The sequence below is a fragment of the Caretta caretta genome, chromosome 1 (genome assembly GCF_965140235.1).
Source record: "Caretta caretta isolate rCarCar2 chromosome 1, rCarCar1.hap1, whole genome shotgun sequence".
Lineage (NCBI taxonomy): Eukaryota > Metazoa > Chordata > Testudines > Cheloniidae > Caretta > Caretta caretta.
In genome coordinates, this window is record NC_134206.1 from 137,074,608 (window position 1) to 137,102,268 (window position 27,661).

General features: G+C 39.8%; 1 protein-coding gene across 5 annotated transcripts in view; it reads left to right on the forward strand.

Moving 5' to 3' along the window:
- Nucleotides 1-27,661, forward strand: part of GLRA2 (glycine receptor alpha 2) — a 162,818-nt gene that overhangs the window by 45,819 nt on the left and 89,338 nt on the right. For all 5 annotated transcript variants that reach the window (XM_048861062.2, XM_048861050.2, XM_048861070.2 and 2 more), the window contains 3 exons: nt 15,395-15,477; nt 16,212-16,349; nt 22,612-22,826. In XM_048861062.2, coding sequence (XP_048717019.1) covers nt 15,395-15,477; nt 16,212-16,349; nt 22,612-22,826 — 436 coding nt within the window. The remainder of the gene's footprint in view (nt 1-15,394; nt 15,478-16,211; nt 16,350-22,611; nt 22,827-27,661) is intronic.

A 27,661-nucleotide genomic window follows, 5' to 3' on the forward strand; every position in this document is an offset into this window, starting at 1 on the left:
TATTCATGTGTAAAAGCTGTAGGAGAGTGAGATATTTCACAGCGTGGATATTTCTGACTAGGCATTTGTCATAAATATGAGTGGGGAAGGAACCTTGACAGCATTCTTAAGCATATGGAAACAGATTTTTAATATCTGATTATGATTGTTCTGTGTAATGAGAAAGTAGATTTGCAGTGGACAAAAAATTATGCCCACTCAATTTGCTTAATTCCCATGGAAATTCTGCAATAGGAACACCACAATATGTGGATGGGTTGGTAGGTAATGTAACTGTTCAGTGGGGAGAATTTGAAATTGGCATATCTTAACAGTGGGAGAAAAATAACAGCATGCAAGGGTGAAAACAGAACTCACAGAGTGATATACCATACATTAAACATTCTGTCATGGACAAATACCTCTTATTTAATCTCAAGAAAGAAATGAATGCTTCTGTTCATTTGAGTGACATCAGACACCATCTTACTGGAGGCAACAATGCAGTTGGGTGCCATTCTGAGCACAGATGGATAATTTTCCTGACATTTGTCCGTGCTGCAAAAGTAATATTTCAAGCTGTCATATCATATTTGTAAAATTCACAAAGCTCAATGAAAGTTAATTTGAAATGGAGTAAACACCGGTAATATTTTGTGCTAAGGAAAAGTGTATTGTTTCTCATCTGCATTGCACAGCATTAGCGTATATTGTACCTGGTGCTTCTACAACACAGCAGCGTGAAATTTACACATTAATAACATTTACAGTGAGCAGAACTTATGTTTGAAGGGTAATTGAGAGTTACCAATTAGAAACAATTTTAAAAATAATTATTTGACTCTCTTCTCCATATACTGGCCTTGATTGATCACTCCATAACTTAATTGATTTTAATGATGTTACACTGGAATAAAACTGAAGTAATGCAATGGTTAGTTAGTCCCATTGCATTAGGATGTTATAGTTGTAATTGCTACACCACTTTCATTACCATAATCATAGTACTTAGCACTTGCATAATAATAACATGTAGCATTTACTTCACTTTGAATGTTCAAAGCATTTTACAAATATGACTGACAAGTTACATCTCAGGCTGCTCTATCATATGTTTGTAGATGTCATAAAATCATGAGAAAGTTAATCTGAACTAAACATAAACCATATTTTCTCTAAAATAAAAGTGTAACAGTTTCCAATATGCACTAAATGAGAAGCTAGGCATTTCTATTGTGTCTGGCCTCCCCACCTACTGCTTTGGTAGCATTATAAAAGTATTTAGAAATGCAGCGAGATGCTCCACCACAGAGACACTCCGCTTATTTTGTTGTGTGCTCTAAGGGGCAAATCCTGCCCTTTGTTCTGCAGGCACGGAAGGTCCTCTGGCAGTTACAGTCAGTAGTTAGAATAAAGTCACATTCCCAGAACAACTTCACCATAAGCAGAGGTGCACTGTAACTTGAATGCATTTAGCTAATTGTGACTTTCATCCACCTTCCCTACAAATGGAGTTTCACTATACCAAAGTTCACTGTGTATATTTTATATAATAAAAATAAATTGAAAAGCAAACACTAGTCTAAATTAAAATATAAATCAACAAAATGTAAACCCCTAAAGTTGTGTGGTGATACCTTTCTAAAGCTCTAATCCTGCAATGAGCTCCATGTGGGTGGATCTCTGAGTAGAGGCCCACTCTCCTACAGTTCATTACAGTATCTGGACCAATGCAATATCATGACACTGATGAAAATCCTGTCTTCTCTTCCCACAGCCTGTTTCCCACAGTACATTTTGTTATATTTTCCATTTGCTTTTTGTGTCATGCTCTGTATAGATTTTAAGTACTTTGGGATGTGGATCGTGTCTTCTCTAGCACACTTTGGGCACTACAAACCATAGGCGCCGACTCCATGGTTGCTCCAGCCCTGCTCAGCATCTACTGGCAGCCCTGCTGATCAGCTCCTCTCCCTTCCCCCCAGCACCTCCCGCCAGTCGCAATCAGCTGTTCAGCGGCTTGCAGGAGGCGCTGGAGGGAGAGGGAGGAGCAGCAGTGGGGACGGGAAGCAGTAGGCGGTGGGGACCTGGGGGAAGAGGTGGAGTGGGGGCCAGGTCTGGGGCGGAGTGGGGGTCGAGCACCCCTCCTTCAGCTAAGAAAGATGACGCCTCTGCTACAGACAGTGAATAATAAGGACTAATAGTATTATATGACAAAATGGTTAAAAGATTTAATGGAATCCCTGAACATAGGTCTGTTTAGAAACCTTAAAAAGGCCATCAGTGCAGTTCTGACTACTCAGCTAGCTCAAACTATTAGTAACAGCCAGCCAGCAGGGGCTTATTTTACCTGGGTGAGAGGAGATTGAAAACTTTTGCTTAAATAAATGGGTTTCCTTGCCGCACTAGCTGCCCCCTTTGTCATGTTCATGTTATCTAGTGATTTCAGCCATATCAACTTGATGCAGAATGTGATGCACATAATCTAGGACCTAAGAGATTGGCTGAAGTCTTCTCCATCCAGATTAAATTATCAAGCAGACCATCACACTTTAAAAATATGAGAAGATGTTTGAGATTTTTGTGTTATTTAGTAAAGGGCTATTTGGAATTGCCTTGGAAAGAACTGTGGGGGAAGAGATTTGTTTTAACTATTTATCATTCTTTCTCCTGTATCCTCCTTGCTCTGGTTATAAGATATCATTGAGGAGCTGCCCAGGAAAGTACTCAAAATATTTCAAAATAGCTACATCCATTTTCAGATTTGATATCTCTATTTTGTTTGTCTTCATTGTGCTGGATGTGATGTAGCTATTTAGGTTATTGCCTCTTTCTGGTGTCATGTCCTGACCTTGATCCAACTGTAAAATGTTATTATGGAGAAGGGAAGAGAATCTAATAGGGAAAATGGTGTCAGTGTCTGGGGTGTAAAAAGGAATAATGCTGCTGAAACCCCATGGCATGGAGAGGAATCGGGCTCGTTGATTCCCTTCTATTTATGCAACAGAACCCTACCTCTGTACCCTCCATACTGCAAAAACCAGCTGCTATTGCTAGTTGCAACATCCAAAAGCCATCACTGGCTTGCCCATCCGAAAGAGCTGCTTTATATTCGTACCAATGGCGATCCCTCTGGAGTGACACGCCCATGCGCCAGTTGCTTTATCTCGTGCGAATCAGGAGATCACAGTCCAAAGCACAATCAATTCTCATTCCACAGCTTCTTTCTTTGTACTCTTTTTTTCCTGTTTGTTCTTTTCCTCTTTCATACCATGGCAATTGTGCTGAGTGCTGGAGAAACTGCTCCAGCTCCATCCCCAGAAGATGGGTCTGGTTATATCATGAGTAGGCTTGGCAGAATTCAGTTTTGTTTTTTATAATTTCAATTGAAAATATCACTATTTGTTTTAATTGTATTTGTTCAAATTTTCACTAGTTGAGCAACATTATGGGGTTTAGGCATTTTTAATCGATTTTAAATGTTCAGTTCTGGGCACTTATGGGGGGACAGAAAATAATGATTCTTTTATAGTAAAAGTTTAGATTCAAAAAGTTAGAGCTTTAAAACTGTTAAAACACTAATTGTCAAAATCACATGTCAAAATATACATAATAAATAGCCTTACATCAAACTGTAATAAGTTCTCCAGCAACATTTTTCTCCCTTTGCCTCTCTGTAAATGTCTGTTATAGATGGAAATATTTTTATCACTTTGTGTGTGTACAGTGAAATCAACATTTATCAACATTTACCCATAAAAATATAATCCTTCCAAGCATAATTATGAATAATAAAGATTACAACGTACAGGATACTTAGTGCCAAAAGCAGTCTCTAGCACTGTAGTATTTTAGATTTCCTACTACAACGTGGGCAAGTCAGTGCTAGTGGAAATGCAGTGGCCACAATGAATGAAGCTGCAATCATTTAATAATCTCCTCTGTACCTGTATCCTTTGTCCTATATGAAGGAAATACAAAGGCTAAAAAACTGACTCAACATTTGTCCCCAGGGGAGAGAAGGCAATATCAGCCAGATTATAAAATCCATTACTCTGGTGGTGAATTTTACTTTAAATTTTATTTTTTCAATAGACACTATTAGAAGAAAACCCAGACCTTTTGTCTGCAGCTGCAGAGGGTCCTTCTGCAGTGGGACTGGTGTCATCTACTGTGCCAACGGTTCTGGGCGCAGGAAGGAGGTTCAAGGGACTAGAAGGGAACTAGGGCATGGGTGGTTCTGAACAAAGTCAGAGGCTGCACGACAGCATAGTTCCTTCTGTTCCCTATAGGGTGTGTGTGAATGGTGGTCATGTGTAACATTCACTGGGCATTACTTCAGCACTGGATTGAAATAACCTCTGAGAGCTCTTTAGTTTGGCAGCTATAGAAGCTGGTAGCGCAGTACAAACAGTCAGCTGGTTTAGGTATACGCATTCCAAGATTCTCTTGGGGTCAGATTCTTAGTTGGTGTAAAATGGTGCAGCTCCATTTACTTTAATGGAGCTATGGCAGTTTACCAATTGAGGATTTGGCATGTGGTACTTAAATGATAATGTCCGGCCCAACTGAACATACTATGTAAATAGTCTAGTGTGCTGTAGAGAATGTTCCATAGATCTAAAATAAGGTATGAATCTCTGTGTTTACATTTGGTTACTTCAATTTATTTTATAATCCAATGTTAGGATTTAAGAGGATTTTGACTTCACTAGCAGCATTGTCTTGTCATGGGAGATTAACAGAGAGTGGGAGTAGAGAGGCCATTATTATGACTAACACCACTGTTTGCTATAGAAGAATCAGTGACTGTTGTGAACACTCCTCTCTGATCTCATTGGTTATACCAAATCCTACCATGATAATATTGTCCAGGTGGCATTTTCCCTTGGAAGCCAAGCTTTGCTAGCATAGGCTCCTGTTTCCTCTGGGGAAATTTCAGGTGCTTTTTATCTGGCACAAGAAAAATAATTCCATTATCCTTAGACAAAATTGTATGAAAATTCAGTGTTCTATGCAATGACTTTTTAAAAACATAAAGCTCTCCATATGGGCTTAAAGTAACTTCCGGAATTAATGAAAGCACATTCTGAGAATAACAAAGTGCAGAAATGCTCATGGAAGTAGAGCACCTTCATACAGTGGGCACACTTAAAATGCTTTTTATCATTTTGATAAATATTTGCCAGATTCATCTTCACATGAACCTGATTACAAAAATTAACACTGGTTTCAAATTAGTGAAACCTGCCATAGAGACCCCCTCTGAAGATAGAGACCACCTGTCATGAGCAACTACTTGCAGAAGCCCTGGAATGCCATCGGTCTCTGGTGTGCAAACCTTTGAAGAGAGACCACCTCTTACAAGTGACCACTTTTGCTAACTCCTGTAAGTGATCACTCTTGGCAGGTTTTACTGTACTTAAAACTGAGATGTCAGCCATTTTCATAATGACAGAAACTGGTGTCCTTCTGCTACAATCTGATGTCCACAAATACTTTTCCCACCCATCCTTGCTCTCTTCTTCTTCCCTTTTTGGTTCCTTTTATTAAGCCACCTCAGATTCTTTCCTGATATTTGCCTCAACCCTTGAAACAATTCTCCGCTTTTCTTTTGCTTGTTGATGGTCCCTTTCATCACCCTCTATGGACTTCATTATTCTCACTCCCCCATTCTACAGTGTCCAGATCTATATGGAGGATCTGACTGCATTTGTCATATTCCTAACTTTCCATTGGCCCTGAGTACTTGGTTTGATTATGTTAAAGACTAGTATGAGTGTTTGTTATGCAAGCAGCACAGCTATTGTCAAAACCCCATAGACAGTTTTGCTTGAAGAAAAATTAGCTTTTTAACGACACCAGCTGGTTGCTGTTCTCTGATCATAAGACAGTTAAAGTGAATTAAGGATCCTGACACTAGTAGCTACCTGGCAAAGCCCAAATTTATACCCCTTTACACACACACACACACCCCACATTGTTTCAATCAAAAATAGTGTCATTTTAATAAAAAATGATTTTTTTGGCATATCCTGTGAATAATTTGTACACATAGAGTTGTTCCTGATTATAAGGTTAAAAATTATTGGCAGGTGACTAGTTATGGAAATATGTGCTAATAGGATACTGCTGACTGGTTGCAGGCCAAGATACACATCTCTGTACATGAGTTTCTAATAGGCAATCGTTAAGTCTGTACTGAATTGTCAGTGACCCATGGCGACATCTACCACAGGTAATGATCTCCCTGTAAATACAGAAGTAGCAAGATGAAATGTAAAAGGGTGTAGCCGTGAGGCTGATTCTAAATGAGTGATGCAAAAAATCCTGTCCCTGTATCATGCATGCTTTCAGGAGTAACTGCCTTCTGCCAGTTGTATTTAAACATGTTGCTTAGGACAGAGGATCATGGTGCCAGAAGGAAAACAAAACCAGACCAAATAAACAGTGGTGTAGAGTAAATATCCAGTTCCAGAAACAACACAAGAAAAATCAGAGATGGCAATTTATTCTTCTTGGAGAAGAAACAGGTGGGTTACATTATTTTAACTATTAAATGAAATCATACTCAAACTTAATTTCATGGCATTGACTGAGAGATAATTGGAAACTCATTATATTCATTGGCATGGCGTATCAACAGACAGTAACTGCATTACAATGAAAAATGAGATACAAAGCAATTTTTCACTATTAATGAAAAACCTGCCACACCATTCCAGTCCAGTCACTGGGTTGTTAAGCAATATGTGAACCAAAATGAAGTCCTGTGAACCACTAAGGAAGCGTAGACAGAACATTCTAAGAAACTGAAGTATAGGAAGCTTCAGTCTGTATTTTGTGTTTTGTCACAATAGAGGAGGCTCTATGTTTTCCATAAGCCTCAGTTTTTGTTCCGTCTCCACATCTCAGAAACGAAGTTGCACGTGAAAGGGATCAAAGAGTTACTGGTGTGAAAGACTGACCATATCCTGAACAAACCTTATGGAATTAAGAAAACCTTGATTGAATTAGCATTAATACCTTTGGGGTATATTGTATTGAAAATGCAATTGTGTATGTGTTGCTGTGGCATTGTATATACCTTCTCTAGTAAGAAGTGGGGTTGCTACTAAACTTCCTTGTTATCAGCCTGTGAAGCCATCCCTCTTGGATAGATATGCACATATTATTTCAAACTGGATTCCCCAGAGACCAACAGACAAAGAAAAGACTTTTGGGAAAATAACCTGGTTTTAGATGGACTCGGGGCCTTCTTCCTGATCCAGCAAACAGACAGGACCCTGCTCATGGAGGGCCCCAATCCTTAGGGTAAGGTTGGAAGGACTGGGTCTGTCAGAATCCATGCTGGGGTTCCTGGTAAATTTATTAGCATGTGTATGGGTTTTTATTGTTTTTCATATGTTTTCTCTGTAGTGCTTTTACCTTGAGAATAAAGTAGGCTTACACAGGAAGTGCTGTGTGATAACTTATATCTGCAGCAATCCCCTTGTTATCAGTCTCTGAAAAGAAAGCACGCTGGTCTGTTTTGGCAGACTGTGCTGGGAAATACACAATGAAGGCAGGGAACTGTGGAGTCTGGACATACTCTGCTCAGAAAGGAGTGAGATGTGGGTCTCCAGCCAAGAGAGGCAGCAACTGGAGATCTGGAAGCCTGAGGGTGGGTGCCCTGGCTGGACCACTGAGGGGAAATACAGGTGCAGTTGCCTTGTACTGTGACAACTGGATCCAGCAATTCTGGAAAACATGAGAAAACATGCAGGTTGGCTGCTCCATTTTAGAAAGCAAGGGGGAACTGCCAGTAAATTATACAAATACCAGTATTGCCATCCCCAAGGATTCAACGATCATGAGTCAGGCCCCAAATCATGGGATGGGCTTAAAAATGAAGAGATTTTTAAAACATAATGAACTTGTTTTTTTTTCTTGGCCTGGTCTCTGAATCGTTTGGGTTTACTTGGATCACACTTTCAAGCTTTTCTCAGCAATCTTGAGGGCTAGAAACTTACTCTTAAAAAAAAAAAAAGCTGCAGCTTTCACTTAATCACCTGCTTCCAGGACTGGGGGTTTGTCATAAATATAAAGGGAAGGGTAACCACCTGTCTGTATACAGTGCTATAAAATCCCTCCTGGCCAGAGGCAACATCCTGTTACCTGTAAAGGGTTAAGAAGCTCAGCTAACCTGGCTGGCACCTGACCCAAAATGACCAATGAGGAGACAAGTTACTTTCAAAGCTGGGGGGGGGAGGGGAGGAACAAAGGGTCTGTCTGTCTGTGTGATGCTTTTGCCAGGAACAGATCAGGAATGCAGCCTTACAATTGTTAGTTAGTAAGTAATAAAGCTAGAAATGCATTAGATTTCCTTTTGTTTAATGGCTGGTAAAATAAGCTGTGCTGGAGGGAATGTATATTCCTGTTTTTGTGTCTTTTTGTAACTTAAGGTTTCGCCTAGAGGGATTCTCTACGTTTTGAATCTGATTACCCTGTAAGGTATTTACCATCCTGATTTTACAGAGGTGCTTCTTTTACCTTTTCTTTAATTAAAATTCTTCTTTTAAGAACCTGATGGATCTTAAGAACAATGAAAAATCAAAGGGTTTGGGTCTGTGTTCACCTGTACAAATTGGTGAGGATTCTTATGAAGCCTTCCCCAGGAAAGGGGATGTAGGGCTTGGGGGGATATTTTGGGGGAAGACGTCTCCAAGTGGGCTCTTTCCCTGTTCTTTGTGTAACACGCTTGGTGGTGGCAGCATACAGTTCAAGGACAAGGCAAAGTTTGTACCTTGGGGAAGTTTTTAACCTAAACTGGTAAGAATAAGCTTAGGGGGTCTTTCATGCAGGTCTCCACATCTGTACCCTAGAGTTCAGAGTGGGGAAGGAACCTCGACAGGGCTTTGAGAAAAAACATCCAAAATTGTGAGACTTGTGATAAAATCGTGGGAGTTGGCCACATTGCTGTACATATCTGCTTGTATATCTGGGTCCTTATATCATATTACCCATCACTGTCTTTGTGCTAACTCTGTGCTAGTATTTTATCATATATTAGTAAGGTAATAGTATTGTTCCCTTTCCCACTGGTAGGTTGCAGGTGGGAGTCTGAGAGAGCCTGGGGCAATGAGAAATGACACAAAGTGTTCTTTCTGAGGAGTGATGCTGCCTGTTGCCAGCTGTAGGTGAGGCAGCTGCTGTTGGGTGTGTTGGATTGTTTGACAATGTGGTCTTAGCTCATTGCTCCAGATGGGAAGCAACCAGAATTTTCTTAGCCCAGAGCTCTTCCTCCTCTTGTAGCCTATAGGTTGGTTTGGGTTAAGAAATAAGTAGAAGTTAGGTTTAGGGCCTAAGTTAGCCTAAGTGTAGAGGAGTACGGGCAATGGAAGTTGCTAGTATGAGAAAGTTAGAGATAAGTTAGAGACAGTGTTATGGCAAAGTAAGAGCTAGCAAGGACATGAACCAGGCTTATGTTACTGTTATAGCTGGTTGGTTATAACCGGTTTGAACAAGGTTTAATGAGTATTTTTAAAAATCGTGGGGGTTGTATTAAAATGCTATCTATATTGATAGACATTGGTGCAGATGTTAATTAAAAAATGTGTAATGTAAAGAGCTAGTAAGAAGGTGGCAGAAATATAATTATAGTAAAGGCAAGTTTTATTATAATGCTAATTAACATTGAGTATAAAAGGAGTAGTTTTGTTAAATTGCGATTAACATCAAAAGGATACTGTTAGGTTCCAGGATTATAAGGTTGTACTTCACTCTGGTGTCAGTGGACTGATCACCCATTGATACACCATTTCATCTTGGAGTGTGAGTCTAATAGTAGCGTTTGTGTAAGTGGTAATTGCATGTCTGTTTACTTAAATGATCATTTTTCTTTTTAATAAGGTTTGGTTGAATCATTCAAAGTGTTGCCTAGTGGGCCTCTGCTAAACAAAGTTTCTGTAACTGACCTAAAGGCTTGAACCTGAAAACAACATTGGGTTTTACTGCACCCTTATCTTTAACAGCTTACTATTAATTGGAAACATTTCAACTTAAAGGTTGCACTCTGCCCTGCACCCAGCAGTAAGCTCTCTCCCCCACATTCTCCCCCTACATCCAGCCCCATGCAACCAGCTCCACACATGCTCCCTTCCTGCTGCTCCACACTCAGCCCTGCACTCTTCCCCACACACACATTGCCCCACTCCCAGCTCTGAGCTCTCTCCCCTGCACCCAGCCAAAGATGTGGTCAGGCTGAAGAGAACCAACCCTACAATGAACCAGGAAGTTCTGGAAGCCCCAGGCTCCAGCATCCTCCTGTATTTCCACTTCCCCAGGAAGAACCAAAAGCCCAATCCAATCCTCCCTCCCTCCTGGGGTTCCCAGTGCCCCTTGATCCACTTCTCCCCAGGGACTGGGGATGCCCTGTAACCATGAGTGGCTGAAGGACTTGGGGCTGTGTAGATGCATGAGGGTACAGTGCCACTCAAATTTGGCCTGTCCACCCTTCCATCAGCACAAGGAGGTGGCTGGGTCAAATTTGAGTGAGTGGCATTGTAAGCTGGCACACAGAGTTGCTGCATCATTCAAATCTGGCCCAGCTGCCCCACCGTTATGATGCAGGAGTGGCTGGGCCAAATTTCCAGCTCTGGTCAGGGGCCATAGGAAGGTCCTGGGCTCTCTGCTTCCACTCATGCCCATGCCTCCAGATATCCCTGATGCTACAGTATTAGTTTACATCAGTATAAACCAGTGATATAATATACACCACAGTGACCAAGTAGAAATACAAATGATCAAAATTGCAGTCAACACATGCAGATATATACTAGCACATCCTCCTCCTACATGTGCACACACATTATTCTGTTTTGTTTAAACAAACTGACCTGCCGTGCTATATTGTCATTTCTGGAACAACCTTCTTCCAGTGAAGGTGCAATAGTATCCACTAATAAATTAGTAATTATCTTATTATGATATGTTAGGATTTGAAAAGTTGTTATTTTTGCTATGTGAGCTGACATTGAACAGATTTGACCATTACAGGCTTTCCAAAGCTCGCTGAAGTCAATGGAAAGACTCCCATTGGTTCCAGGGGGGTTTGGATCAAGCCTAGTAAGATAATACTGTTCTTTTAAGGCCTGATTGAGCACTTATTCACCTGAGTAATCTCAGTGTCTTCAATGGAACAACTAGTGTATATGCTCATCAAGGTGAGCAAGGGGTCTTCATTCTAGGCATTAATTTGCACTATTGTGCTACTCAGGATATGACACACCCCAAAAAGTCAAGCAGATAGAAAAATGTCTGTGCTACATGATGTTCTGAGAGACCCCCACTTTTTGGAGATAAAGAGGGTGCAGATAAAAACTGTACATTTCTCTCCTGCAGTATTTCCATTTACCACATTATTTTCTATTTCTCCCATTGTAAGTATAAGGAATACCTCTTTAAAAATAAATCATGTGAAGTGGTAAACATTCTGTTTTAATGTACTTATTTGTCATTGGATACACTGTGTAAAGAGGCTGCAATCCCCAAATCTATTTGCAAACCACTACATTTTCAGGGTAAAAAATGAAAATGCCATTATCCCTTTTTCTCAAAGTCATATATGATATCATATTGTGAGTTCTAGGGGTCCTTTTTCTTGCAGGATCAATATTCCATGCCTGTATGAGATTTGTCTTTTAGATCAAATGGGATTTTGGCTGTGAGTAATAGCACATCAGGCTAATCAAAAGTTAGCTCTTTAAAAATATGAAGTAGTTTAGTCAGTAGTTTAATGTTTGCTATAGATTAGCAATCTGTTAAATCCTAATTAAAGTTAGATATTCTATTATACTGCCAACAGAGTAAGAAAGGCTTTTATTTGAATTATGTACTGTACATATAATTCCTTAAAAGATTGAATCCATGCACTAATAGTTCTTGATTTTAGTTTTGCATAGCTCACCATTTATCAGGTATGCTCCATATGTATATCAGTTATACGCCATATGTAGCTTGAAGTATTTGTCTAGTACTGTCGGAAAATCAGAGGAAGTAATATATATATATTACTCTAGTATTTGATCTCCTAAAGTTTAAATCCCTGTGCTGCACAAAAAGGATTCATTCATTCATTCATTCATTCATTCATATGTATTAACTTTAGGAGATCAACTACTGCATTAGGGTACAAAACTGCAAGATTAGATAGGGAGATTGGAAGATGATCCATTGAAATACTCTGACTAGTTTTAAATATTTTGCTATTATTGGATTTTTCATATTAATGTGCCTGACTCAGGTTTGCAGGGCTCAGAATAAGGGGCTATTTAATTGCCGTGTAGACATTCAGGCTCAGGCTGGAGCCCAAGCTCTGGGACTCTGTGATGTGGGAGAGTCCCAGAGCTTGGACTCTAGCCCAAGCCCAAATGTCTACACTGCAATTAAACAGCCCCTTAGCCTGAGCCCTTTGAGACCGATTCGGCAGGTATGGACTAGCCTTAGGATTTTAATTGCAATGTAGACATACCCTGGGAATCCAAGGAAGTTTGTGGGTAATAGACAACTATTTTAGCGAACAAAACACTGTACCATTACAACTATATTTCTACAAACGAAGTTTTCTTGATGACCAGCCTCATCTTTTTCAAGAGATATGGGTTGAATTAGTTCCTTCTGATATTTTTCATTCACATCCTATTTGACTCTTCATTTGGGAGAAATATCTTCCATTGGTTTTCTGTAGTACCCATCACCATAATGTTTAAATACTGATCTACAGGCCTGATCTCATTGAAGTCAATTGAAAGTCTTCAGTGACTTCAGTGAACGTTGGTATAGGCCCTAAGCAAGGTATTGGATTGATTAGAACTAGGAGACTAATTTGTAATGAAAAATGTATTTCATGAATTTTGCCTCTTTGCTATCAGAATTCTCCTAGGAATTTTTTTCTGAAATTCTTGAATTTCTGTTTGAAATTAATCACTAATTTCTTCAGTGAATAATTCTTGGTCTGCAGATTGTTTGCAATGAACCATTCATGAACATTAAAAATTCATGCCATGTTATTTAAATTATGCTGTACTGGGTCTGTTCTATGATTGGAGGACTTCTGTAACTAATCAACAATGGTACAAATGTCAAGTTGTATATTCAGGTATAAAATTAATTTTTGTATAAAATCAGTAGTGATACAATTCAAAATACATTTTCAGGAAATATTCAAACATACAAGCTTAACATTTTATTTTTGTGAGCATTCTCACAAGTAAACGCTCATTCATAAAAATACTTCTGAAAAGCACGCATAAAAGGGGCACAAAGATATTCAACATGCATTTGTTTTAAATTTTACCCAACTGTAGGTGTGATAGCTAACCAATCTACTGATGGCATGTTATAGTACAGTAGATTTACTGCAGATACTTTTGTGGATTTTTTTGGGGTTGTTTTCTTGTTTTCTTCTTATTTACCTCAAATAATATAGTTTTTGAAATGCCAATATTTTTTAATGCCAGTATATATATATATTTTTAATGCCAAGCCCTGTCCATCTTTAAATCACTTAAAATCCACCTATTCAAATCCACCTATTCACAAGGCCCACCAACAGGGATGCTCAGATGCCACTCTTTATTTGGTAGTTGAAGTGAGTAGATAAGTTTGTGAGTTCCATGGGATAAGGACTGTCTCTATGAACCCCAGTTCTTCTAGGAACCAAAACAGTCCAGGGTGATTAAGGTGAATCACTTAGTTTGTAAACATGTCTAGAGAGATACCACCCTCTGGGGAGGCTTCCATATACGTGTTCAAACTGAGTTTTCCAGAGACCAAGAGACAGTGAAAGGGCTTTTGATATAAAGGCTAGGTTTAAACTGACTCAGGACCTTTTTTCTGATCCAGCAAAAGGACAGGACCTTCTTCCAGACCTCGCGGAAGGTCTTACTAGGGCCCTGTAAGACTGGGGACCTCAGGTTATCTGTTAGCATGTGCATAGGGATTTTCATTGTTTTTATACGTTTTCTGTGTAATGCTTTTACCTTAAGAATAGATGCGCTTGCGTAGAAAGAGCTGTGGAGTTACTGGTAACTGCTGGCAATACACTGCTCATAGCCCTGTGAGAGAAGGCAAAACAAAGGCACTGGCTTGCAGATTGGCTTGCAGGAGATAGCATAGTTTAAGGCAGGGAGCTGTGCAGCCTTAAAACACCCAGTCAGAAGGGAATGGGATGAGGGTCCCTTCCCATAGACAGATGATGGTAGGAGACCTGAGAGGCTGGGAACTCCAGTAGTGGACCAGGTATACAGGTGTAACAGACTCTTTCTATATTTTTGTACAGAATCTAGGCCAATGGAGGCGGCCTGAATCTGATTGGAGTCTCTGGATTCTGCTGCAATATAAATCTTAAATAATATCTCAGAGATAACTACAGCTTAAAATGATCAGACATCCATAACAATAATATTCATTTTGGTGGTAAGAATGATGGCAACATAGCTTGAAGGCATGGTATCTTTAAATCTAATCAGGTTTTTTTTTAATATGATATAAGTCATTTTGGTTACTACACCTGTATATGAGTCCTCCTGCTCATTTTTATGATTTTATCATCACATTTTCTTATTTTGGTACAAATGTTTTTCTCTCCCTGCACAGAGGAAACCGACTGACTGTACAGGGGAAACTCGTGAAACTGATTGTAAACAAAGTCCTGTCAAATGCAAAAAGTAAACTAAAAATTTTGAGAAAATTTAAAAAGTCTCTCAATTAGAGTATTCTTAAGTGTTACAGTAGTTAAGCAGTAGTAAGTAAAAAAAAAATCAGAGTTGACAAAGTTCCTTTAAGCTTACTTTCCCTGTCTATGCTTGTCTTTTAACTTTTGCATTCAATGTCTAATGTTGCAGATTTAGCCTTTACTACCTTTTTGTTTTTCAAAGGTCTGTGGCAAGGATGATGGGCTCAGCATTCACTTTATATGCATTACACTTTCTGTTTTAAAATATCCTTGTGATTGTGTTTTCACCATTTGCTCCCCCACTCCCTAGAACAGAAGCTACAAGAGTTCAGATCCTAGAGGGGATGACCTATAACTCAAGATGCTGCATTGTTTGGTTTCATTGGTATACATAAAACATACAGATTGCACAAAAACACATTGGCATATCCCGCTGTCTTTCTGCAGCCCCTGCTGCTCTGGGCTGATGCAATCAATGAGCATCCTGCTTGCTTATGGGCACTCTGTCTTAGAAGCTAGAATTCTAACACGAGTGCAGGACTCATCCCAAATCGCGAAGAGGATGGGGCGAAAGACTAAGCCTCTGGGTCTCTAAAGCTTGACTGAATCACTTTAAACATTGTTGGACTATAAATGTTGTGCTTAGGATATAACTTGCAAAGATTTCTAACAGTAGTTTCCTTTCTTGCCCATATTTAGGCTAACATTAACCTTATCCTGTCCAATGGACTTGAAGAATTTTCCGATGGATGTGCAGACTTGTACAATGCAACTAGAAAGCTGTGAGTAACGGGCTGACTTACCTAGTGAAGAACTGTGTTTTTTAAAATCAAATTTCACAGCTTCACTATTGTGCCTTTCAGCGGTGATCATCACTCCAGAAAGTCTCTGCAATCTGTAATCTGCATACTGAGACACGGGGCTGCTGTATCACTAGAGTGAAACAGGAGCTGGGAGTGTTTTAAGTGACTGTCCTTTTGCATTTTCACTTTTTTTTTCTCTGCATTGTCCACTCTGTTCTCCGCTTTTCTCTTTCTGCTGTGTATTTCTCTATGCTGAGTTTCAAAGAATTATAGAAGTCGTTCAATTTTGTTATTTATAACATCCAAAATATTGTAATCTAGAAATACTCATGTTGGTAGAGTGCAAGAATTCTGTAACCAGAGTGACGAAAATAAAACAAAGTACAGAAACTGATACATTGCTACAGTGAAATATAATTTGTGCTGCGAACATTAATATCCTTGACGGGCTATTAACATTGACTTTTTATTAGAAATAAACCAAAGCAGATATGCCGCACTTTTGAGGTTTTAGTTAATATTTTGCCTCTAGTACAATTACATATTTGATGCTATTTCAAAGTTTTGATGATAACTGTAGTCAGTGTAGTTCAGCTCCTGGATCAACTGGAAATGCTTGTATTGAAGTCTGCCCATTCAAAAGTGACGATATTTCCTGAATCATAATTTGTTTCCATCTGATTATCTAATGAACTGCGTTTTGTTTACTCTAGTTGGGTACACTATGAATGATCTGATATTTGAGTGGCTAAGTGATGGTCCAGTGCAAGTTGCCGAAGGCTTAACCCTGCCACAATTTATTTTGAAAGAAGACAAGGAACTTGGTTATTGCACAAAACACTACAACACCGGTGAGTGTTCTTCTAATTTTTCCATTAGTTATTACTTCTACTAGTATCCACAAGCAGTTTTGTAACAGATCTCATTTATTAGGTGTGGTGTTTGAAAGCAGGGGTTTAGGCAAAGCAGGAAGGCCGAGAACAGTAAAAATGTTGGAAAATGTAATATTTTGTCAGTACTTTCCCTTTAAAAATGTTAAATGCCTGTGCTTCATAGCTTGTGTCCGGAGCAGGAATTGCTCTGTTGGAGTTTGGATTTGGTTATTCCTTCTTCTTATGTTCCTTCTTCTATTACTAGAGGTTTGCAACCGTGGTAGCCTATTCTGTATGATTCTCTGCTAATCTATTTGTGGATTAATAGTTCTTTTGATCCACTCAGAATATCACATTGTCCATTCCAGATAATGTTTTTCTTCTTCATGTTCTCCTGCCATTAACTTTCAATTCCAGTGCCTATAAATATGCGTCACCCTCTGAACCTCTTAAAAAGTGCCCTGAAAATCAATTTTTTCCCATAAAATCACTGACTAGAGTTTGCTAAATTCTGATAATCTCCAATACTTTTTCCTTGGTTATGTGGTCTTGCCATGATATTTTAATAATTCTTCTATAATACCATAATTTGAAGGATTGCAGTTTCTTCATTATCAATTGTTTGAATGTCCATGTTTCACAGCCATAATTTAACATAGACCAAATATAAGTTTTAAGAGTCAGAATTAATCTTCAGATTTATGTCCCTTCTCTTCAGATGTGTGTTCTTCCATAATGTCCCCTTTGCTCTTGCTGTTCTGGTGCTGACTTCAGTATCTTATCTTCCAACTTCTGTAATGATGCTTCTGATGTACCAATCATTTTTTACTATCTGTATGGCTGTGTTGTTCACTGGAATCTTGTGTCCCACCACAGATTTTGTCTTGTCTACATTCAACTCTAGCCCATATTCTTTGACATATTTATAAATAATCTCCACTAACTTCATTGGACCTTCTGAATCAGCCAGCAACACTGTACCATCTTCACAGTGAATGTTATTCACCCATTTTCATTCATCTTAATACCTTCTTCTGTTTCTTCAATTAATTTAATCAAACACTCACTATAAATGTTGAATGAAGTCAGTAACATTATATAACCTTGCCTCACTCCTCTCTGGATCTCCATTAGATTTTCGTTTTCATCTCCCATTATAACCACCTTCTGATTCCAGTAAAATTGTTTTATTATTTGGAGTCCATATCAATCAATCCCAACAGATCTTAATATGTTGATAAATTTATAGTAGTAGATTTTGTCAAATGCTGTTTGGAAATCAATAAAACGCAAGTGTATTTTTTCCCTGTTTCATTTGATATTTCTAATATGAGCTTTAAGTCATAATGACATTTATCATGCCCTTTCAAGTTTGAAACTATATTGTTGTTCACTTATTTCCTTATCTATCTCTCCATGTATTTGGTCTTGAACAACTCGCAAAAGAATCTTAGAGGCATGCACTATTAGGCTGGTTGTTCTGTAATCTTTACAATCCATAGTGTTTTTCTTTTGGGGGATTTGGATACACAGTGAAATTGTAAAAACTTTTGACAAATCTCTTCTCTCAAATATATTCTTTATTACCTCTGGCAGGGCTTTCAAGCCTCCATCTTCTGTGCTTTTTAACAATTCAGCCAGAATTCTATCATAACCTAGTACTTTTCCATTCTGAAGTTGTCACGTTGTCTGGAATGGCTCACAACAGTGAGTGCAGACTGTCAGAAAACAGGGCAGACACCCCACACTGGTGGTGTGTCCTGTAATTACATTTCATCAAGCCAGTACCAAATTTGAACTTCTGGATCACTATTCCAGTCTTACCATGGAGTCACAGACAGTCCCCGCAGACTCTCCAGTCTATCTTGCCATCCAGACAAACTGGACTTTGTGATATCAATCCTGAAGCACTTACATGAGAGGAAAGTGATCAGGAACAGTCAGCATGGATTCACCAAAGGAAGTCATGCCTGACTAATCTAATCACCTTCTATGATGAGATTACTGGTTCTGTGGATGAAAGGAAAGCAGTGGATGTATTGTATCTTGACTTTAGCAAAGCTTTTGACACGGTCTCCCACAGTATTCTTGTCAGCAAGTTAAAGAAGTACGGGCTGGATGAATGCACTATAAGGTGGGTAGAAAGTTGGCTAGATTGTCGGGCTCAACGGGTCGTGATCAATGGCTCCATGTCTAGTTGGCAGCTGGTGTCAAGTGGAGTGCCCCAGGGGTCGGTCCTGGGGCCGGTTTTGTTCAATATCTTCATAAATGACCTGGAGGATGGTGTGGATTGCACTCTCAGCAAATTTGCGGATGATACTAAACTGGGAGGAGTGGTAGATACGCTGGAGGGCAGGGATAGGATACAGGGGGACCTAGACAAATTGGAGGATTGGGCCAAAAGAAATCTGATGAGGTTCAATAAGGATAAGTGCAGGGTCCTGCACTTAGGACGGAAGAACCCAATGCACAGCTACAGACTAGGGACCGAATGGCTAGGCAGCAGTTCTGCGGAAAAGGACCTGGGGTGACAGTGGACGAGAAGCTGGATATGAGCCAGCAGTGTGCCCTTGTTGCCAAGAAGGCCAATGGCATTTTGGGATGTATAAGTAGGGGCATAGCGAGCAGATCGAGGGACGTGATCGTCCCCCTCTATTCGACATTGGTGAGGCCTCATCTGGAGTACTGTGTCCAGTTTTGGGCCCCACACTACAAGAAGGATATGGATAAATTGGAGAGAGTCCAGCGAAGGACAACAAAAATGATTAGGGGTCTGGAACACATGACTTATGAAGAGAGGCTGAGGGAACTGGGATTGTTTAGTCTGCAGAAGAGAAGAATGAGGGGGGATTTGATAGCTGCTTTCAACTACCTGAGAGGTAGTTCCAGAGAGGATGGTTCTAGACTATTCTCAGTGGTGGAAGAGGACAGGACAAGGAGTAATGGTCTCAAGTTGCAGTGGGGGAGGTTTAGGTTGGATATTAGGAAAAACTTTTTCACTAGGAGGGTGGTGAAACACTGGAATGCGTTGCCTAGGGAGGTGGTGGAATCTCCTTCCTTAGAAGTTTTTAAGGTCAGGCTTGCCAAAGCCTTGGCTGGGATGATTTAATTGGGGATGGGTCCTGCTTTTGAGCAGGGGGTTGGACTAGATGACCTCCTGAGGTCCCTTCCAACCCTGACATTCTATGATTCTATGATTCTATTCTATAATGGTCACTTAAACCAAGAATCACACCACATCAGGTTGCTCCCAGTCCCAAGGTACCAATCACATACCCCAGCTCCAGTGGTTCTCTGGATCTTGCACCAAAGATAATGCTGCCAGCCAATTCTATAGTAAACTAACTAAAGGTTTATTAGCTGAGGGAAAAAATGAGTTATTGAGAGGTTAAAGCAGGTTATATATATATATATATATATATATATATATATATATATATATATATATATATATATATATATATATAGGTGAATCACAGTTTGTAATTCCAAATGGTGGCAATGATGTAAAAAACTGCCAGTTTCCCACAAATCTTTTCAGGGTACCTAGATTGTTTCTGGGGATCTCCACTTTGCATCTGGTACGCTTCCCTGTAGGAGTCCAAACAGTCCCGAGATGAAGAATCTTTCTTTGAATCATTTCCTATAGCTTCTTCTCACAGAAAACAAGCTGACACTCTCTCTACCCATGTGGGCTTTTCTTCTGATGAGTGAATGAGGAATGCACTTTGAGTCTCTGACCCCCAGGCATCACACACAATGGCCATTTGATTTGGAATTAACACTTTTTTTCTGATAAAGTCCTTCATTAGCATTCTACAAGGCTTCTTTGATGTATGATGAGTTATTTAGTTACAAGGGTATTTACAATGTAAATGCTTGCTATTACCTTATGACCGGACACAGATAAGTAAAAACAATACATTTAACATCCTATTCATTTTAGGAAGTTTTAACACCTAAAACACTTATACATTTAACAAAAAGAAAATAAATTTATTTGAGCATTAGTCTCTAAGGTGCCACAAGTACTCCTTTTCTTTTTGCGAATACAGACTAACACAGCTGCTACTCTGAAACCTGTCATTATACATTTAACAATCGCTTTCATCTCTGCTCATACACAAGTGAATTGGCCTGAATACACCCTAACATGACTTGGTCTGCCAGCGTCACAGAAGTCTTTTTGTTGCTGCCATGAATTTTTCATCTATTATTTGTGGGCATACTTGATTAAGCTCACCATGTCACAGTACCGTCTTTGGACTTTTGTGGCATTTTCTAGGGGCAGCAGTGTCATCCACCACGCCCTGTTAGTACTGACATCAAATTGTCAATGTCTGCTTATTTAACAGTTTTCCCTACCTATATGTCCATATCTAAAAACCGTTCCACTATCCACCACCTCTGGACACACTTGGTGGCAGAATCGCTGCCCCTGGGAAGTTTACCCAAAGACAAGTTTGGGTATTTGGAGTCTATGATATGCAGATAGTGTTCAGAGATTTTTATGAATGGTTTTCTTGGTAGCTGCTGGGTTGAAATATAAATCCTTCCCATCTAAAAGAGGTATTTCATTGTGTCAGCAGGAGAGCCAGTCTGGTTGCATCCGTTATATTTTTTCATTCAGTGAAATGACAGGACATGAGCAGTTCGGCCCCAATCCGTCAGTTAATGTTACATTGTTTTTTTATTAAACGAAACTACTGTTTAATTTTTTTAGTTGTTTGGTTTTAAAAAAAAAAACCCAATGCAGCTTAAAAATTGCTTCTAATTTCTATGGCCCAGAATGTCAGGGGATGAAAACCCAGTGGTTCACTGTCCCCAGGAGCTGTGGAAAGGGTTGAAATTCTGCTCTGTGGAATATGGGAGAAGACAGGCTGGAGTGGGGAGGGATGAGTAATCTCTGATCAGCAGCTTCCTAGCAAGCCCATGGGGATTCCCTGCATAGGATAATACCTTGTGTCCATGGTGTAGCAGTTCCAGCCCAGGGGAAAGATTTGGGGGCAGTGGTCAGCAAAGAAAACCTTGACCAGCATGGCAGAGCATGCTGAGAAGCAGTGTGCATTCTGAAAGGCCCCTTACATATGAATGGCTTTTGTCTCCAGAAAATACCCTCAGAACTGCAAGTTTGGAGAGTTGAAAAGTGTGGCTGCTCTGAAGGGGACAAATACTGCCTTCCCTCTGAGAAACATTCCATAGAGAACTCTGTAAAAGGAGGCACATGGAGTTTCCTTATTTTGGGGTTTCCAGCACTGGGGAGAATTGGGCACACATGTTGTTCTTATAATTATTGATAATACTGAGAAACGGTTGCTGTTCACAATGATAAAAAGTAAGCAGAAGTACCTGTGGATGTCAAGTGATTCCTGTTACCAGTTGATTGAAGTGGCTGAAGTTTGAAGTTATCGACCTATTCAAATTATTTAGTTGGGACCTAGCACAGAAAACTATACAATTTTTCTCTGCTAAATGTTCACATAATATTATAGTTTTAATTTTAATTTGTGAAAGAACAGCAATATTATTCAGCTGCAATCTTCCCCTGCCACTTTCCTGCCCTCCATCTCATTGCCTGGCATTCAGCCCTTTTAGATCCATAGGACTTCGGGAAACAGAATTCTTGAGTAACTAGGGTACACTAATGCCCTCTGTATTGTACTTGACCATTCAACCAGTTCCTGGTGAGATAATGCTCTCCAGCACCATCTGTTCAGCCAAAGAACCAGTCCCCTACTCACATCTGAGTGTCTACTTTTAACAGCTTCTTCTTCTGCCCCAATAAGTGTACCAATAAAATTTTGTTTATTAAGGATGAAGCAAGTCCAACATACTTAGATGCAGGCAAATGACTGGTCTACTGGTTAGATGGAGAGAGAGAACCTCTGGATGAGGTGAGGCCCACCCAACCAAAGGAGAATGGGACTCATTTGTTTAAAAAGTTTTTTTTTAGGGAACTAGACCTCTTGTAAAGTGATTACACAAAGTAATAACATTCAGTCACAAAAATAAATGGCCGCTGTTTCAAGTGAACATCATGATGTCAACTCTACCAAACTACAATGTTACCAAAAAGTTAAACCAGAACAATGTTTGTATATTGGGCATCTGCTTTTAGAGCTAAGACATTATGATAGCATGCTGTGAAATCTATATATGCCTGAGGTCAGGAAGCTAATTTATGCTCATAAAATAAGACAAAATGTGCAAAAACATTTATAAAAGCAATTTCATGTTCTAGGAAAGTTTACATGCATTGAAGTCAAGTTTCATTTGGAGCGTCAGATGGGATACTATTTAATCCAGATGTACATTCCTAGCCTGCTGATCGTCATTTTGTCCTGGGTTTCTTTCTGGATCAACATGGATGCTGCTCCAGCCAGAGTCGCTTTGGGCATCACTACTGTCTTGACAATGACTACTCAGAGTTCAGGATCCAGAGCTTCTCTACCAAAAGTAAGGAGTCTCTGCTTAGTATGCATTCCTTATTGATTGGTATTTTGCCAAGAAGTGTGTGTACATTTTTTTAGAGATTCTGTAAACCCAGTTTAATATGCTTACGGCATGAGAAAATTGCACTAGTTTAACTAAAGGTGTGATGATGTAGTTAAACTAGTGCAAAAGTCTGTGTAAACACTTTTCATTTGGTTTGAACAGGTTTTTATTGGTGTAAGTTTAAATCAGTTAGGAATCTGTTTAAGCTAAACCGAAATAAGCCACTCTTAAATCAAAATGAATGTTCGTATAGGGGTTCGCACCATTTAACTAAAGCAGTTTAAAACCTAATTTAAGTTAGACTGGCGCAATTTTGTTGCGTAGACAAGGCCTAAGTCTTGTGTTGAAATTGAAAAGATTTGCATATCAGTGGACATTAATGGTGCGATATAGTGGTGTGATGTCCACTACATACACATCCTTGCACTTTTACTAAAAAAAGCAGAGTTCTACAAATCTGAGGAACTGTAATGATCAGTGTAGACAGCACCTCCACCAATAGATGGTGCTGTATCTTAATGTTAAGTTGTTGTTATGTATGTTATGTTGTTGTTGTATTTGATTGGGAAGAGTTAGTAGGAAGTTTTAGTCCTGCCTGTTTGTGGTAGAGTTGTATGGAGTGTAGTAGCCGTGTTGGTCCCAGGATATTAGAAAGACAAGGTGGGTGAGGTAATATCTTTTATTGGACCACTTCTGCTGATGACAGGTTTCAGAGTAGCAGCCGTGTTAGTCTGTATTCGCAAAAAGAAAAGGAGTATTTGTGGCACCTTAAATTTGTTAGTCTCTAAGGTGCCACAAGTACTCCTTTTCTTTCTGCTGATGAGAGAGACAAGCTTTTTTTTTTTCTTACTCAGAGCTCTTCTTCGGGTCTGGTAAAGGTACTCAGAGTGTCACAGCTAAATACAAGTTGGAACAGATCGTTTAGCATAAGTAATTAACACATATTTCAATGGACCATTCTAGGTGATATGGCCAGTTAACACCTCTGCAGTCATAAGGAAGAAGAAGGGGAGAAGAAAGGAGGGGGAGTTAGTGGTTCTAGATCAGTGGTGGGCAAACTGCAGCCCGGGGGCCACATGTGGCCCATCAAGGTAATCTGATTCATAGATTCATAGATATTTAGGTCAGAAGGGACCATTATGATCATCTAGTCTGACCTCCTGCACAATGCAGGACACAGAATTTGGGCCCGCGAGACATTTTGCTAATGTTGATGATCCGCAGGCACGGCCCCCTGCAGCTCCCAGTGGCCATGGTTCCCAGTCTTTCCTTTTGAAAGTGTTGTGCAAGATGAGTATTGAGAAGTCAGATGTGGAGTGGCTGCTGTATGAAAAGTGTTCACCCACAGGTAATATGGCATTTTTGTCTTTTATCATTTCTCTGCATCAGTTCATTGGAGAGCATAGTGATTTTCTGGTTTCATCCACATAGTTGTAATTGGGGCATTTAGTGCACTGGATGCATGTCGTGATAGGCAAGTGTAGGACCCATGGATCTTGAATGTGGGGGTATTGATCGTCATAGCAGTGGAGATATTTCTACAGATTTTTCATCTGTTGCTATGGCAGTGTCTGGTGCCATTTTGAGTTTGTGTGTTCTAGTCTATGGAGAGCTTGGTTCTGATAGTGATCTTGGAGAGTTTGGGGGGTTGTTTGAAGGCCAGAAGAGGGGGTTCAGAAAAGATTTTTTTCAGGATGTGGTCCCAATCAAGTATGGGTTGTAATTGTTTAATGATACCTCATATGAGTTCCAATGTGGGGTGGTAGGTGACAGCTAGGAGAGTGCAGTTGGAGTGGGTTTTACTTCTGAATTGAAGCAGGTTCTCTTTGGGTATTTGGGGTGGCTGCTCCATGATGTGATCCACTCCTCTGGTGGAGTGTCCTTGTTTGGTGAAGGTGGTTTTAAGTATGTTAAGGTGTGTAGCCTGGGCTTTCTCCTGTGGGTATATTCTGAGGTATCTGAGTGCCTGGCTGTAGATAACAGATGTCTTGGTGTGTTTGGGGTGGTTACTGGAACTATGATGGTAGTTGTGGTGATCCCTGATTTCTTGTATATAGTTGCCTGTAGGGTTCCATTATTGAAGCTGATTGTGGTGTCTAGGAAGGTGTTGCTACTGTGGAAGTGTTCAAGAGAGAGTTTGATGGATGGACAGTGGTTATTGAATTTGTGTTGGAAATCTATGAAGGAGTTTAAGTCGTCTGTCCAGATGAAAATATCATCTATGTAACTCAGGTATCTCATTGGTTTTTTGGTGCATTTGTCCAGAAATTCTCCCTTGAGGTGGCCCATGAAGAGGTTGGCATACTGGGGAGCCATCTTAGTACTCCTGGCTGTTCCCATAGTTTGGACAACATGTTTTTTGTTGAATATAAAGTTGTTATGGATGAGGATGAGTTTGGCAATGTGTTTGGATGGATATCTGAGAGTTGTCCATTGTCTTATAGATATTTTAGGCTGGCAGCAATGCCATCCTTGTTGGTGTATAGGGAAGGTACATCCCTGGTGACAAGGATGACATTCTGAGGGAGTTTGATAATGTTACAGAGTTTCTGGAGGAAGTCAGTTGTGTCTGGAGGAAGCTGGTCCTTTATGCGGTGAGTGATTTGAGGATGGTTTCTATGAGTCCTGATAGTCTTTCAGTAAAAGTGTTGTGGCTACATATGATGGGTCTGCCTGTGTTCCCTTGTTTCCTTGTTTGTGCGTCTTGGGAAGAAAGTAAAAGGTTCCTATGACTGCAAGGATGTTAACTGGCCACTTCTTCTTGAATGGTCCCTTGAAATATATGCTAATTACTTATGCTAAAGAAACTGTTCTGCCTTGTATTTAGCTGTAACACTCTGAGCATATTTTCCAGACCTGAAGAACTGTATAAGCTCAAAAGTGTGTATCTCTCACCAACAGAAGTTGGTCCAATAAAAATTATTACCTCACCCATCTTGTGCTATAGTTATTTGCAATGTTCCAGTAAATCCTTTGATTCAGTGAGCATGTGTTACAACTGGAGGCAGCTGCTTAAAGATGGAAAAGCATTTTTGCTTGAGGGAGAAAAAATGTATTGTCATGCAAGTGAGACTGGAATGACTTTAAACAACTCAAGATCTGATGGTCCTCCAAAGTCTTCACAAGTCCTCAACAATTATTCCCATGTGCCCAGAGGTACAGACAAGTCTTATCACAATTCCCTGGGAAAGAATCACAGAATGAGCCAATGAAGCACAAATAATCATGGGAAATGCCCCAAAAGTCCTACTACCATACACTGGGGAGAATGAGACAGGTGAGAATACAGTAATTTGGGTAGATTTTTGCACTGTGTCTGCTCACTCCTGGTGTAAGCTTACCCAAGTGCCAATCATCTGAGCTAACTCAGGAATGAAGACATACTCATTGTGTGTTTGCACAGAATAAGATCCATTCCTGAAAGTATGTTGTATTCTGCTCTACTGTACCCTCAGTATCATATCTTGTCTTATTTAAAAACACTGTATTCTGCTTAAGTGGAGCATATGTTGGGAAACTTTGAAAATTGCACAGATTTTGTTGCTGTTGCTGTTCAGTTGGTAACGTAAAGAGGCACTTAAAAATCTGGTGACTACAACAGTTGGTTCAACTTCACTTGTTCCCTTAAAATATGTATAATTTTTCAAGACTACTGTGAAGAAGAAAATCTTTCATGTATGAATTTAGACTTCCAAGTGGTTGATTTCCAAACATATGCACAGTTTATTTTATTTGCAGTACCAAGTAAAGAGTTTGAAAGCATGTTACCAAAGAACTAACTTGATTCTGAACCAGTGTGTGCCGGTGGGCTTCTGAATATCGAGTTAGGGGCAGAATTAGACAAAATGTTTCCTGAGAATGCGATCTCATCAAGCAACCCCTGTTCTTGTTGGAATATTTCCTCTTTTGTTTGTATCCTCCTTTGTGGGGATGGAGAAATACTGGACTTGATTCTGTGCTCTTGCTGGTTTTACACATTTGCTGGATAGGGGAGAGGAGGAGATACCAAAGAGTTGGTTGTGGCTCCTTGATTCTGCGGGTAGTTCTAGTACATAGATTAGACTGCAAGTGGTCCCAAAGGGGCGCCTGCCAGCCAAGGATTGTCAGAAGGTAGCATTGCTCTGGCTGTGTTCCATCCTACCCCAACATTTTCCCAATATCCTTACACTGGAGGATTGGTCAAAGGGAAATGGATCTTGCTAGAGAATCTGGCCCATGTATTTCATTGGAGTTACTCTTGATTGATACCAATGTACGTGATATCAGACTCAGGCCCGCTGTTTGCAGTTAAGCAGAGCTATCCCTTATAGCTATGACTGGCCCATGTGAGGAATTTGGAAAGTATGTAACGTAGTTCACTATGTGAGGAGTTTGAAGTTGCCATTGGAAGAGTGCTCTTATATGAACTGAAAGAAAGCCAGCATGTCTGTCTGCTGGTCTTGAATTTGTTAAGTTGATGAGCAATCAACCATTCAGTATCCTGTATCTTGAAGTTCTTGAGGTTCGTCCAAAAGTAGTTTGCCTTTGACTTCAAAATGTCACCCTCGGGATCTAATCCTGCATTCCCAAATTCACGAGTAGTCCTAACTCATGTTAGTACTCCTGTTAATGTCAGTGGCATACTATGGTGAAGGCAATGGGACTATTTTTGTGAATAAGAATTATTCACATGCGGTGAAATTCTGCACTCAGTTACTCTGGTGTTATACTAGAACAAGAGTAAAGTCAATTTAGTGACCCTGGATTTACATGCCTGTAAATGAGAATAGTATTTGGCCAGTGAGTAGAAGTCTACA